Here is a 14,865-nt window from a genome sequence, read left to right as displayed (position 1 = left end):
TGTCCCCCCCCCACCAAGAGGGACAGTAATATAATCCCCAAAAGAGACTCTTCCAGTGACGACTTTTAGCCTGCATCAGGTAGCAGTTAGTTACTAAGTAAATTGTTGGCCGTATTTTAAAACGGTTGCAAAACTTACTTCTGTTCCGCTCCCAAGCCGACAAAATAAAACCTTTCGGGGCCGGTGGCCGGGCACACGCGTGCTTTTACACCGTCAGTGTCACGGCGGCTGGCCACGGCCACCCCGGAGCTGACCCCCCGCGTGCCAGGGACATGGACCCCGTGTCCGTGGGGGCTGCGAGGACACCCTCCAGTCACCTGGCAGGAATCGATGGTCCCCTGCAGGTAGCCCGCGCAGATCATGGCCGGCGTGACCAGGTTGTTGTAGACGTACTTGCTGTTGCAACGCCAGGGCTCGATGAGGGGCACCATGACGGCGTTCAGCTCGTCCGAGGTTTTCCCTGAGACGGAAGACAGCATCGGGCGGCCGTGCGGCCAGCGGCTCCCGTGGAACAGTGGCCTCCCTCCTGGGGACGCGCCAGTGCGCACCCGAGACCGGGGGGGCCACGACCCCTCCCTCCTCCTCCTCCAGGGAGGCCGGGTCATCCCGACAGCTGACGGCTCGGACTTGGCACAGCTCTTCCCAATCAGGGAGGCCTTCCTGGCCCTGGAGCTACGGAACGCTCTGTGTTCTAGAATCTTCCTCCCTCTCCGCCCAGCGCCTTGGTTCTGGGGCTCCGTCCTCGCCAGACGGCTCCCGGGCCCACAGGGGTCAGGCTGTGTTTCCGTAGCCCCACGGGGCTCCACCGACGGTCCGGTCCCGCTTCCCGGCTCCCTTGCCCATTAAACCTCTCCACAGCAGGGTGGGCCCTTGTGTCCATCTACCTCTTCCCTCCCATCTCGCTCCCTCCGCGTGGGGTTCTTCCAGGCGCCACGGGCCTCACGTGACAAAACAGAGCCTCTCACCGCACCCCTCCAGCCCAAGTCCTCACCACCCGTCCTCCCTGGCTCGGAAAGCGGCACCACACCCACCCTGGGGCTCAGATCCCCAAGCAAGAAGCTGACCGCCCTGGATGCCTCCCTCTCCCCCTGCTGATGTTCAGTCCACCTGCAAGGTGGTGGGGTGGGTCTGCCCCAGACATGGTCTCCTGCCCCCAGGCCCACCTCCCACAGCTGAGCCGCCAGCGCGTCCCAGACATGATTCCCCTGCACTTGGGGTCAGCCCCCTCCTGCCTGCATCCTTCCTGTGACTCCCCAGAAGGCTGCCAGCTCATGCCATTCTCCTTAAAAGCTCCCGACGGCTCCCTAGCTCACGCAGAATACAAGCCAGGGTCCTCCCCAAAGCCTGTGAGGCCCCCCACAGCCTACACCGTCACCCCTGACTCGCCATCTCCCCCACCCCGCCACACTGACCCTTCTGTTCCTTAAACAGCGTCATCGTTCAGATCTCAAGTGTCGCCTCTTACAAGAAGCCTTCCCTGATCACCCCTTCAAAGCAGCCAGGCCCCCGCCGTGACAACTTTCTGCCGTTTGAAAGCACCCAGTTCTGCTCTTTGTTTGCTGACTGACCACATCCCGCCCCCCAGACATCCACGAGGAAATGCGACATTCCTGAGGGCAGATGTTCCTGTCTTATGTTGTGCGGTGATGCCCTCCCAGCCCATAGGAGGTGCTCCACAAACACGTGTCGATTTTCCCACTGCGAGCCCAGGGTAAGGCTCAGCTGCGCTAACTTCCTTTACGCCCGGCTCGGCCACCGTCGCCCCGATCTGCCCCCACATCACCCAGCTCTTGTACTTTCCGCCTTGTTCTAAAGGGTCTCTTGGGTGTTGCCTTGAACACTTTTCAGAAGGACGTAGACAGTGCGTGAGAGGCCTCTTTGTACCACCAAGCGCTTCTCACGCTTCGTAAAAGTGGAACCGCTAAGCTCCCCTCCTCCGGAAAGTATTCTCGGAGAGGAAAGTCAACTGTAGCAAAGCCCGCTGAGCGGGTCTGCACCACGACTGTGCAGCTTCCCCCCCTCTCTGGGGCGTCGGGGCAGACGGACGCAGCTCCAGCGGCCTGCGGCTGGCCATCGCGGGTCATGAAAGCCCACCCTCACCGAGCCCACTGTCCCTGAGCCCCCGGAGGGCACGGCCGGCTTCCGTGGCAAGCCGTTAGCAACAAGGGGACGCGATCGCACAGCCTGTACGTCCCTGGCATTGATGCGGCCTCTACGCTTCGAAAAGCAGTTTCCACACACGTTGCTTCCCTTGTGTCTTAGTAAGGACACAGTGCCAGGTAGGGCAGGCACGGGGTTTTTTTTTCCCCATTTAGCAGATGGGGAAACTGAGGCACGGAGCCTGAGCGACGTGGCCGAAGTGATCTGATCGCGTGGGAGCAGATCCGGGATCAACCCCCCGGCCCCCCCACTTCCAAGCCCGGTGCTGGGCTCCGTGGGACCCGCGTGGCCAAGAGCCTCACCTTTCTCGTGGGTGGCCCCCCACCCGGAAATCCAACACGGCTGTTCCGGCTCGAGCATCAAGCCTGGGTTGGGCAGGCACACCGGTTTCACTTTGTCTGTTCCAAGAAGAGAAAAACAGCGTGAGCCAGTCTGGTCTAACTGAAGGCTTTGCAGCGACCGTCTTCAGCCCGGACCCTCCCCATCTGCACGCCGCGGGGCCCGGTGCCACCACCATCACCCCAGGAGAGTCCCAGACCCCGACCTGTCCCCGCACGCCCACGTTCTGTCCCTGCCGGGCCCCTCCTTCTCACAGGCGAGGTGCTCCCTTCTCTGGAAGTTAAGCTGCTTAGAAACAGAACTGTTTGCTAGCTCTGCTTCTAGAAATTCACGCCGAACTCTTCAAGAAACAGAACTAAGAAAGAGGCTGCCACTAGTGAAGCTTTTTTCACAGTTAAACCTTCAAGGAACAAAAATTTGACAATATACACTGTCGGCAGGGGACGAGGGGCAGAGAGGACACACGTGAGGCTCGAGAAGCTGGCGGGCACTCCCAGCCTGCGCCTCGGAGGCCATGCTGGACACGGCCCCCATGGACCGGTTCTTCTGGGTCCACATTGTGTCCCAACTTGAATGCAAACACCTTGATGGGGGGGGGGTGTGGTGGCGGATGAGGGTCTGGTCTGTCTCTGCCCGTGTGGGCTGGAACATTCCGGAGGACCCCTTGGATGGACTAGAATGGGGGCCCAAGCTAAGGGAAACCATGGCTTGCTTTTCGTTGTTGTAAACCGTCAAGTTTCTTGTTTTCAGGATTTATGTGAAAAAGTAAAGTCCTGACAAATTTTAGATCAGCGGTTCTCAGCTAGAGGCGATTTCACCCCCAGGGCAGGTCTCTCGACGTCTGGAGACATCCGTGTCACAACTGAAGGGCACCAGTGGCATCTGGTGGATGGAGACCAGGCCAGGACGGCCCCAAAGTGCCGTCCGACCCCGAAGGCCAGCAGTGCTGTGGTTGGAAAGCCCGTCTGGACTTTGTTGATTAAATCACGACTCTGGACGGTAGAGGAAAAGCGTGCCGCTCACTCCCTCCCCCAGCCCGTCACAGGAGCACACAGGTGCGGCCCTCCCGCACGCCCCCCGCACGCAGCGCAACCCCCCTCCCTCTGGTTCCATCTTCCGTGGACACGCGGTCAAAGTCGTCCACACGCCCCCGAGCCCCACGGACGCGGTCACGTACCATCAAAAGTCAGAGGCGTCTGCAACTTCATAAGAGCGATGTCATTGTTCTTGCTCTTGGAATCATAGTTCGGGTGGGAGATCACTTTTCCCACTCGGTACCCGTGTCCGTAGAACATGAAAGATTGCCTCAAAATTCCCACGAAGGCCGTCCAGTGCCGTGGGTTGTTCAGTGGTCTGGAAGGTAAAGCCGAAGACCACTCAGCGCCTCAGAAATGCAAATGGGAAACACTCCTCTGGTGACTTCCAAAGTCACAGGTGTCCCGGAGGTGCCATGGCCCTCTGGAAGCAACACGGCCAGGCCGGCGAGGTCTCGGGCTCTTGTCCCTTCGAGCTGTGCCGTGGCCCCACCCACCCCTGCACCTCGACAATGAGGTCCATTCCTCCTGTGCCTCTCTCTTTTTTTAGTGTTTTTATTTATTTTGGGAGAGAGAGAGCAAGAGAGCAGGGGAGGGGCAGGGAGAGAGGGAGAGAGGGAATCCCAGGCAGGCTGTGGGCATCAGCACAGAGCCCGATGGGGGGCTCAAACTCACAAACCGTGAGATCGTGACCTGAGCCGAAATCAAGAGGGGGTCGTTTAACTAACTGAGCCACCCAGCCCCTCCACCCCCATACTTCTGTACCAGCCGCAAACCCTCAGAACATCGAAGAACGCTGTTTCTTGGCCTGAATGCCTCCCTGAGGTTCCAAACCTCGTTCTTGCAGGACTGGGTCTTACTTGCCTTCATGTATCAGGGCATCTTCTGGCACCCAACAGGTGCTTAATAAGTGCATACGGATGGCTAGATTGTAGGCCTCACAGCCATTAGGGCATTAGCTTCGTCTAGGTGTTTCCCTTTTGGGAGAACCCCAGATCCCGGGAGCTATCGGAATCTGGTGGAAGCAAGTCAGGGAGGGAACACCAGTGGGTAACAAACGTCGCTCCTCCCCCCCCCCTCCGCCAACGGCCTTCGGGAGGGGCAGGTACACCTGTCCTGCAGGTGTGCAAAGGGGACACTGCGGTCAGACACCTTGCGTGAACGGTCGGGGGCCACACAGCCAGAGGACGGCATGGCCAGGACCGCAGCCGGCACGAGGTCACGCTAAGTCGGAAAGACGTCTCTGCCGAGTGGTTTCCTCCAAAGGAGGCGTGTGGCCAAAAAAGTCTGTGTTTAAGGAGAAAGGAGGGGGCAGCGGCGTCCACAAAAGCGGACGCTGTAAATTACGGCTGCCCCGTCCTGAGGGCCACGCTGTGGCCAGGGATGCTTGACCGTGGGTCCCAGGGAGCCTTGGGGCAGGGCAGCGGGAAGCCCCCTGGCCTCCGGTGGTGAGGACGGGCTTCCAGGGAGTCCGGCCCTCCCAGAAGGACGGGGCTCCCGAGAGAGGCAGGAGCCGCGAAGCCGGCGGCAGGAAGGGGTCCCGCTCCCCGCGCTCCAGCCCACCAGGCCCCCGGTCACGCCGCGAAGGGGGCGCCGGGCCGCACGCACGGGCCAGGACACCGGAGCTTGAAGAGATCGGAGACTCCGCCCCAGGTCACGCGGCCCCAGAGCCACCTCCAAACCCTCGCCCCCCCCCCCCCAGACCTCCCCCCGCCCCCGGGGACTCACTCCTCCACACAGTGGGCGGCCGTCACGATCCACTCGGGGCTGATGATGGAGCCTCCGCAGACGTGGACGCCCTGGACGTGCAGACTGGCCTGCCACGGCCAGTCCCCCGGGGAGGCGCTGGTCCCGCCCACGATGCGGCTCTGGCGGCCCATCTTCGCGGTGACCCCGCACTCTGAAGGCGACCAGCGCGGAACAGGTGAGCGCGGGCGGGGCCGCCCCGCCGCCCCCGCAGGGTGGGCCCGGCCCCTCCACCCGAAGTCCGGCCAGGCTGGGGGACCACCCCACGCGTTTGGGGTCTGAACTACAGAGCATGCGTCCTGGTCTGTTTCCGGTTGAGGGGAGGAGGGGACGCTCCCCCAGCCCCCCCCCCCCGGAAGCAGCACTTCCGCTGGCACTTGACGCCCCCTCTCGCTCAGCGCAGACGCCACCCGTGTCCCCTGCGCACCCAGGCGGCCATCCTGGGGAGCAAAGGCCCTGGGGCCTGCTGGAGTCGTGGACAGACTGAACGCTCAGGGGCCCCAAGACTCCTGAACGTTGCAAAAGAGGGTGGGAAGGAGGGAGGAGGGAGAAGGAGGAGGGAGAGGGAGGAGGAAGGCGAGGGAGGGAGGAGGGGAAGGGAGGAGGGTGAGAAAGGGTGGAAGAGGCAGGAGGGAAGAGGGGAGGAGGAGGGATAGGAAGGAGGGAGGAGGGAAAAGGAGGAGGGAAAGGGAGGAGGAAGGCAAGGGAAGGAGGAGGGGAGGAGGAGGATAAGAAGGAGGGAAGAGGGAGGAGGGAGAAGGAGGAGGGAAAGGGAGGAGGAAGGTGTGGGAGGGAGGAGGGGAAGGGAGGAGGGAGAGAAAGGGTGGAAGAGGCAGGAGGGGAGGAGGAGGGGAAGGGAGGAAGGAGAAGGAGGAGAGAAGAGGGAGAAGGAGGGAAGAGAGAGGAGGGAGGAGGAGGGAGGGGAAGAGGGAGGAGGAAGAAGGAGGGAAGAAGGAAGGAAGAAGGAGGAGGGAGGAGGGGGAGAATGAAGGAGGAGGAGGGAGGAAAGAGAAAGAAGGCAGGAGGAGGGGAAGAGAAGAGGGAGGAGGGAGGAAGGAGAAGGAGGACGGAGAGCGAGTGTGAGTCCTCAATGCCTGGCCTGGCCTGCTGCTACTTGTGACAAGTTCTTTGCCAGAAAGGGAGAGGACGCTTCCTCTCTGGAAACTCTGAGCGCTGGCGGGGAAGGAGCCACAGGACAGAGGCTCCTGGTCGTGCGGGCGGGTGATGCAGGGGCCTCAGAGGCACAGGCAGAAGTTCACAGTGGACCCGAACCCAGGGAGAAAGGGAGGTTGGAGGGGATGCTAACGTCCCAGGGGCTTCCCTGGGTAAATCTCCGAGCCCCTCCAGTGTCTGCCCTGTCCCCGTCACCGCCAGGGCAAAGGAGGCGGGGCTCCACGAGTGTCCATCAAATGGGGGCTGCCTGGAGGTTTTGCTCGAGGGGGTGGGCCTCCTGCCCCACGAGGAGGACGGTGAGGGCCGGAGGGCAGGGCGAGCACCATGCCCTCCTGGTGCCTGAAAGAGCCTGAGCTGAGCCTGGCTGGGGAGTTACGGCCAGGATCCCGGGTCACGCGGTCCACCCGGGGGCATCGGCTAGTTTGACCTGTTCACCCTGAAAAGCTGAGCTGCAGGACCGGTGTTTCATTCGAAAACAGGACCAAAGAGGAGGGCACGGGGAGGGTGCCTTCCACACGGAGAGAGGCTGGGAAGCCAGAAGCAAGCCAAACACGAGATGGGGAGACCCTCGGCCTCCGGCGCCCCGTCAGTTTCCTGAGATTGCCTGTCCCCGCAGGACGGCTGCGTCCCTGGCCCCGAGGCCGGAGGCATCTCCAGGACACCGCAGTTCCAGAAAGGTGTTCCTTGAGTGGAGCTGGGGTACGGACCGGGCGCAAGGCTCAGACACATCCCACCCCATCACCCCGCCTCCCCAGACGCAGGGGATGCATTTCTGAAGGTACAGGGTGCTCCCTTTGGAGAAAAAAAGGAGGGGGGCGGTGGAAACCAGGAATTGCTTACCTATACAGCGTAAAGAAACCACCGTTTTTGACGAACAGACATCACTACAAAAGAACAGGGGGTGTTCTGGTCACTAGAATACACGAGATGCTTGACCCTCAAAATACTTAGAAATAAACATTTTCTTCCCATGGTCGCACCCCCCCTGCCTCCCCAGACACAGAAGGGCCCGCGATTGAAGAGTCAAAAAAGGAGAGCACATCCACGTGGGGGACACTGGCATCGAGCAGACACTGAGTCCCAGCCCGGGTTTCAAGTCACAGCTGTGTGACCTCGGGCTCGTTACTTAACCTCTCTGTGCGTCGTTTCTCCCATCTGTAGAGTGGGATAACAGTGCCTGGCCATAGACTGGTTGTGAGGGTAAGCACCCAATAACATGAGCTATTATTTTTATTTCCAGAACTGAAAATCACCCTCTAATTTTGTAAGGAAGTCATCTGTAACCTTCCGGGTTCCTGTAACTGCTTTACACATCAGAGTGAATCTTCCCCTGACAGATGGTGGAGGAGAGAGGTAGCTGGTCGTGGGTTGCACCCAACGTAACCACATTCAGGGGGTCCCCCCGGGGCCTGACCGGAAGCCTAGTCTAGACCACAGTGACCAACAGCCCCCTCTGCTGGCCGCCAATCTCCGTGTAGCCTGGCTTCATGCCAGCCCCCTTCTAGAAGGAAAAAAGGCATTAAGGTCCCAATCGCAAAATCGCCTCGCTTCCCAACAGCATCCAATCCAGAGCAGAGCCCTGCTTCCTTGAACCTCCCCCAAACGACTCGACACAAGCCCGAGTTCCACACATAAAGTCAGCTTCTGACACCCTCACATCGAGATGCCCCCCGGTTCCACGGACACTGTGTGTCCCAGGCATCGTCGGCTGTGCGGCATGGCAACGCCAAGAGAAGGCACGTCCCCATGAAAAGAAAATGTTTTCTGAGGGTCACGAGGCCGACTCTCCTCCATGTGGAGGGGCCGCCGTCCGGCCACCAGCGTGTGGTCACGTGGAGTCTGCGACTCGGGGATCAAAGCGAAGAGAAGGGAGCCTTCCGCCCCCCCACCGCCACCCGGCAGCCACCTTGTGAGTCCCGGAGGTGGTGGCCCTCCCTCCCCGCGCAGCCCTGATCCCGCACGGGAGTGTCGCCGGGAAGGACAGAAACACTCAGCGTCGACAAAGAGCCCAGGCAGCTGTGTTTAGCTTCCTGGGCAGGCAGACCGCGGCCCCGCCGTTTTGATGTGCACCTGGTGAGCACAGCCCTCCTCCTGGGCTCACTCTGTCACGTTCCTGGGGACAGCCAGGCTGGGCAGCTTGGGCGGAAATCGGCCCCCCAGCCACCACGGCCAGCGGCCACCGGGAACGCAAAGCCGCCGCCGGCCGCCCGCTCAAAGGAAAGGAGGGGTGCCACGTCACCTCACCCGCCCCAAGGGCAGCCCCTGGCACCTGGCCCACGGGGAGGTGACGGCTTGGCCAGTCACCTGGGCATGAGCGATGGGGACCTGGGAGCTGACCAGGGCTCGCACACAAAGACGCCGTGCGACTTTCATGTGAAAGAGCAGGCAGGTAGCAACGACGGTCTGGGGAGACGGTGAACATTTTAAACACGCGCGAGACGAAACGAGCAGCTCAAGCACCCCCTGTCCCCCATCTTCCCAACCAGCTGGGCCACCAATCCTGCGATCTGCTGTTCAGGGTCTCTTCCACCCACGGGACACACTGAGACCCGCCCCGGGCCACAAGTTGGCTTCGAGCTAAAGGACACGTAGGCTGAACCGAACTAGCTGCTCCCTCCCGGGCCCCCCGGGATGCCGCGCACGCCCGGCCGGGTGCCATCTGACAGGGTGGCTTGGGGGCCGGGGGACCAGCCATCCCTGCTGCTGGGGACCGAGGGGGCCCCTGGGGAAGCAGGACTTCCGGGCTGAAACGGGCACCATCCCGGGGCGAAGCGGGATGGGTTGGTCACCCCCCTTGGGACGCTGACTTTCTCGGGGGTTCGTGGAGACATACTTTGACCCGCAGTCCGTCCGTCTCTAATGTCTGGGGAGTATTTTAATGCGATCAGGAGGACTCTCCGTTTTCATTTTGCCACGTTTTCTAGGGCCACCAGGGCCGAGGGCAGAGGGCACGAAGACAATGGCAAATGACCCTCAGCTGCTCCCCGAGAATGAACCACCCCCACTCCGAGTCCGATCTCCTCCCGGAGAGAAACTCTCAGCGATACTGGAATCTCAGTCCGAGAACGCCACCTCGGGACCGTGACTCCCCATGGTGTGTCCTGCTCGCTCTCGTTACAAAACTTCTTAAAGGAAAACTAAAGAAATCACCAAATACCTGTGGTACAGTTTCTTATAGAGATCCACATGGTGAGCACTTGCGTTCACCCTCATAAAGCTGGTGGCCCCACTGTCATCCGCTACTCCGCGGCTAGAATAGAAACTATTCCTAAAGGAGACGGAAAACCTCAATTAAAATAATGGCTTCATGATAAGCGACGGCAAGTCCTTGGGCCGTATCGCCATACTTCTCTCATACGGTGTTCGGATTAGGGGGGACACCTTAGCATGTGGGAAACAAAACCACAAGGTCTGGTCAAGTGACGCTGTCTAATAATCCTCTTTGGACCCAATAACCCGGAAGCGTCAGGTGAAAGCCCTCCGTGGGCCTTTTTCTAATCTAGTTTGGGCGAGGATAGAGAAATAAGGACAGAGGGGACGTGAGTACATGTAACCTAAGAGAATTTACAGATGTTAAAACACTCCCCCGCTATAAAATCCCGTCGCGTCCTGAACACGATGGGGGCGTTACTGTGTCCATTGGGGATGGCATTTGGAGAGATTTCGCTGGCTAAGATGCCAAGTTTCTTTCTTTTTTTTTTTAAACATAATTTATTGTCGGACTGGCTTCCATACGACACCCAGCGCTCATCCCGACAAGTGCCTTCCTCAATGCCCATCACCCATTTCCCCCTCTGCCCCACCCCCAAAGATGTCACGCTTCTTATCAAGCAGTGATTAATCTTGACTACTGGCATATGGAGAACCCCCCCAGTGCTGCGCAGAAGTCACACAGAGACACCCCGAGGAAGACATAGTGACAATACAATCACACAGCCTTTCCCCGTGCGGCCAGAGGGCTGCCATGCACGCCAAGGGATACCCTGGGGAGCCCCTGGCTGGGAGCCCCAGGGAGGGTCCCTCCTGCCTCTCCCCCCATCCCTGTGGCCACAGGCAGGACTGAATTCTCTTCCACGGCAATCTGATGCCACCTGTCCCCCATTCAAAGGCTCAGTGCGTCCCCCAAGCATGTATGCAGTGAACGTCTGCACATCTGTGTCCTCTGACCTCCCCCAGCCCCCCGCCGCCCCCCCCCCCCCAGCCAGGGAGGCCTGAGGAGGTGAGGCCTCAGTGCTCCTTAAGAGCTCCTTGAGAAAAGGAGTCCCCGGCCGGCACCCTGGACCTCGGTGACCTTGACCGTGGGTGGGAGCGGACGGGGAACCGGGAGTGGATGGAGGTCCAGGAGGCGGCAGGGCTGGGGGGTAGTGAGTCTTGCTCACCAGGTGCAGGGGAGGGAGGCAGGGGGATGCGGTGGGCACCTGCTGGCTTCCCTGACCAGCTCTGGGAAGGAGCCAGAGGTCCCTCCGGGGAGGGCGGAGAGAATCTTCCCTCCGCTTCTGCGGTGGGGCCGCACTCACCGGTAGCCCATGTCCTGGCACGCGGCCCTTCCGTAGCCCTCGCTCCAGTCATCCTGACACACGGGGTGCCACGACTTCCTCTGGGACGAATACACCTGGAGGATGAAGTTCGGTCCGTAGAGGCGCACTGCAGCGAAGGAGACGCTCTGTGAGATTCTGGGGGACGTCCCGACACCACCCGAGCCCCCCCCGCCGCCCCCACACAAAGGCTCAGAGGCGGCGACATGAAGGGTCCTGTCCCCACGGCACTGACCACGCACCCCTTCCCGGCTCTAAAGTGCTCTTACCCCCAAAGCACGGGCAGCGGGTGTTCAGACAAGAGCCAGAAGGCAAGAGAACGTAAGCGACCGTGGACGGATGAATGGACACAAGGTGGCCCATCTACGCCACGAGTGTCATCGGCCCTGAAAGGAGGCCCACGCAGGCCCATGCGCTGTATGAAAGGCCCAGAGTGGGGAATCCAGAGCAACACTCTGTGGATTAGTGGTTGCGGGGGGCCCTGGGGTGGGGGGAGGGGGTGATCGTAGAAAAGCCACCGAACTGTATGTTCTCAGGGATGAATTCTATGGCATGTCAGCCATATCTTGATAAAGCTAGTATTTAAAAATAAATGAAAAAGATAAAGGTTTTTTTTTTTTTTAAAAAAAGGTCTTTTTTTCAGTTTTATTTATTTATTTTGAGAGAGAGAGAGAGAGGCAGACAGAGTGGGTGGGGGAGGGGCAGAGAGAGGGAGAGAGAGAATCCCAAGCAGGCTCCGAGCATCAGCGCAGAGCCCGATTCGGGGCGCGAACTCACGAACTGTGAGATCCGTGACCTGAGCTGAAACCAAGAGTCGGACGCTTAACTGACTGAGCCCCCCAGGCGCCCCCAGAAATGATCTTTAAACAATCATTTTGAACAACAGATCGACCGTTCTTGCCCAACACCCCGGAACCTGGCAGAGCACCAGAGACATGCCACACCCCCCTGGTGCAAGGTTCTGCCTCTAAATTCAGTCACACTTCGCCCAAATGACCTCAGTGCTTATGTTTAAGGAAATGAAACACCTTAGACATCGTCTAAACCTCTCTCTATGCCAGTGACTTCTCCCTCCCTAGGGGTAACCACAATCCAGAATTCTGAGAACGTTCCATGTATGAACGGCTGGATCAGGAGGGGCACAGCCACAGAGCGGGTCCCTCCCATATGGCTTGAGGATTAACTGGTGTCACATATTCATACGAATGACCTTGAAAACGGCATGCCGTGAAGGAGGGCAGGCTGCTAAACGCTGTGTGACGTACGACGTTCACTGATGCGCAAAAGCATGTGAGCCCGTGCTCTGAGCTCCGGGGGGAATACATGTGACTTAAAATATAAAATGAGGACCTGATTATCGCAGACCTCATTCTTGCCCCGCTTCTGTGGCCCCAACTCAGTGGACGTTCTGGCTCATTCCCTGTGACGTGACCAGCCGTGGTCTGATAATTTCCTAATGCTTCCTGGATGGGTGATCCCCACGCGCCATGTGGGAGCTAGCCACGAGCTCCCGGAGGTGGCTAAACAAACCGTGGTCCATCCAGGCAATGGAACATCATTCAGTGCTAAAAAGAAACGAGCTATCAAGCCAGGAAAAGCCGGGGAGGAAACTGAAATGCGTATCACCAGGTGACAGAAGCCGTTCTGAAGAGGCTACAAACTGTATGATTCCAACCATAGGACATTCTGGAAAAGGCACAACAATGGAGTGGTTGCAGGGGTTGGGGGAGGGAGGGATGAACGGGCAGAGCACAGAGGATTTTCAAAGCAGTGAGGATACTCTGTGTGATACTGTACTGGTGGGTACACATCATTGCACATTTGTTCTAACCCGCTGTCCAAATGCAAACACATTACACGTTTGTCCACAATGCCAAGTATGAACTAAGGACTTGTGTTAATAATGACATACTAATAACTGGCTCATCAATTGAAATGAAAGTCCCATACCGATGTAAGGTGTTAAAAATAAGGGCACACTGTGTGCAGGGCAGGGGGCCCTGGGGCGCCTGGGGGGCTCCGTCGGTTAAGCGTCTGACTTCGGCTCAGGTCATGATCTCACGGCTCGTGGGTTCGAGCCCCACGTCCGGCTCTGTGTTGACAGCTCAGAGCCTGGAGCCTGCTTCGGCTTCTGTGTCTCCCTCTCTCTCTGCCCCTCCCCTGCTCTCTCTCTCTCTCTCTCAAAAATAAACATGAAACAAAATTAAAAATAATTCCAAAATTAAAAATAAAACTGACACCGTGGCATAGCAGAAAGTGAAGGAGACGTTTCCTTTTTGGTTTGTGGTAATTTTAGGGATTTTTTTTTTCCTTCCATCTCGTGTCTCTGCAGACAAATGCTCACTAGGACAGGTGATGGGGATTAAGGAGGGTACTTGTCCTGATGAGCACGGGGCGATGTATGCAACTATCGAATCACTGTCCTGTACACCTGAAACGAATATTACACTGTATGTGCACCAACTGCAGTTTAAATAAACACTTAGACAAATGGTAACTAGGAGAGCACGACAGCTGACGCCCCAGAGAGCTGGAAACGGTCCCAAGCTCAAGTTCTTTTCTTTCTTTTTTTAAGTATCAGGAACTTCTCGGGTTTACTGAGGTCTAAAGGACAGATAACAATTGCACATACTTAAGGGGTACGACCTGGTGTTTTGAGACGTGTGTACCCTGGGAACCGGGTGCCACCATCAAACGCACCCACCACCTCGCACAGATCCAGCTTTCTTTTCCTTCCTTTCTCCTGCGGTGAGAACACCTAAGGTCTCCCCTCTCAGCCGATCTCAAGTGCACAGAACAGTACGGTAACTGGGTCACCTCGAGTGGTTCTCCAGTTTCCCTGGCGACATTTAATGGCCACAGAAACCAGGGCGACGGATGTAGAAAGCGGACTAGCATTAACAATACGCATACGTTCGATATATATATTCAAGAACACACGCACCCCTGGAAAAAGAACGCTCTCTGCCTACACTTGAACATTTTCAACCGGACGGGCGGTATTCTTTAGTGTCAGAAGATGTGCATTTTGGTGAAAATAATGTCCGCCCCACAAGGTAGACAAACTGCAAGCACATCAAATGTGTGTTCTGATCCGACGCAGAAGACACGCACGATGTCACGGTCACCTGTTTTGCTTTATATAAATGATCAATGTGGAAATTAAATAATCCCAAGTTAAGGTGGGTCTATCCAATTACAAAATCTGACCCAGCGATCTTGCTTCCGGAGGTATTTCCTACCAATATTCTCCTGTGCCTGGAACATGCATGTTGGGTCCCCCAGAAGAGAGGCCTCCCAAGGCATGTCTACACCCAGGAGCACGGAGTGTGTGGCTGTGGGAAAGCGAGGGCTCACGTCCCAATCAGAAATGGTCCCAGGATGTGTCATCAAGGCCCGTGCAGTCAGCGGGGCAGTGACCACTGGGAAGTGAGGACAATACAAAACACACACACACGTATTTGCTTTTTCACCTAAAAACTCTCCGGAAGAGAAGCGAGAGATGCATATCTGTTGCCCTTGAGAGAGAAACGTGATTGGCTGGTGGATGGGCACATGACCGTGTGTGTGTGCGCGCGCACGCGCGCGTGTGCGTGCAGGGTGGGGGAGGTTGTGTTTTCCCGCACATCCTCGGGTACTTCCTGATTTTGATCTGCCCGGGTACGTTAGCTCAACGTGTTGAAGGAAACAGACACAACGTAAACATTAAGAAGACAGGGAGGAAGAGGAACTTGAACAATTCGTCTTGCTAGAGTTCAGGGTTGCCCATGTGTGCCCGTCCACGCGTATGAAAACACCAAAAGCCATCACACCTGATCGCTTCACCACGCTCTGAATCGCAACGCCCCCTACTTAGGAAAATGGCGACAAATATGTCA

General features: G+C 58.1%; 1 protein-coding gene across 1 annotated transcript in view; it reads right to left on the bottom strand.

Annotated features, from left to right (window-relative positions):
• The window catches only part of TMPRSS2 (transmembrane serine protease 2), a 35,554-nt gene that overhangs the window by 2,237 nt on the left and 18,452 nt on the right, over positions 1–14,865 (bottom strand). The window contains exons 6-12 of the mRNA XM_042956495.1: positions 10,970–11,096; positions 9,610–9,720; positions 7,293–7,336; positions 5,262–5,433; positions 3,677–3,852; positions 2,463–2,558; positions 318–460 (exon numbers count right to left, since the gene is read on the bottom strand). Coding sequence (XP_042812429.1) covers positions 318–460; positions 2,463–2,558; positions 3,677–3,852; positions 5,262–5,433; positions 7,293–7,336; positions 9,610–9,720; positions 10,970–11,096 — 869 coding nt within the window. The remainder of the gene's footprint in view (positions 1–317; positions 461–2,462; positions 2,559–3,676; positions 3,853–5,261; positions 5,434–7,292; positions 7,337–9,609; positions 9,721–10,969; positions 11,097–14,865) is intronic.

Source organism: Panthera tigris, chromosome C2 (genome assembly GCF_018350195.1).
Source record: "Panthera tigris isolate Pti1 chromosome C2, P.tigris_Pti1_mat1.1, whole genome shotgun sequence".
Taxonomy (NCBI): domain Eukaryota; kingdom Metazoa; phylum Chordata; class Mammalia; order Carnivora; family Felidae; genus Panthera; species Panthera tigris.
Note: the sequence above shows the minus strand (reverse complement) of the source record. Positions and strands in the feature narration are given on the sequence as shown.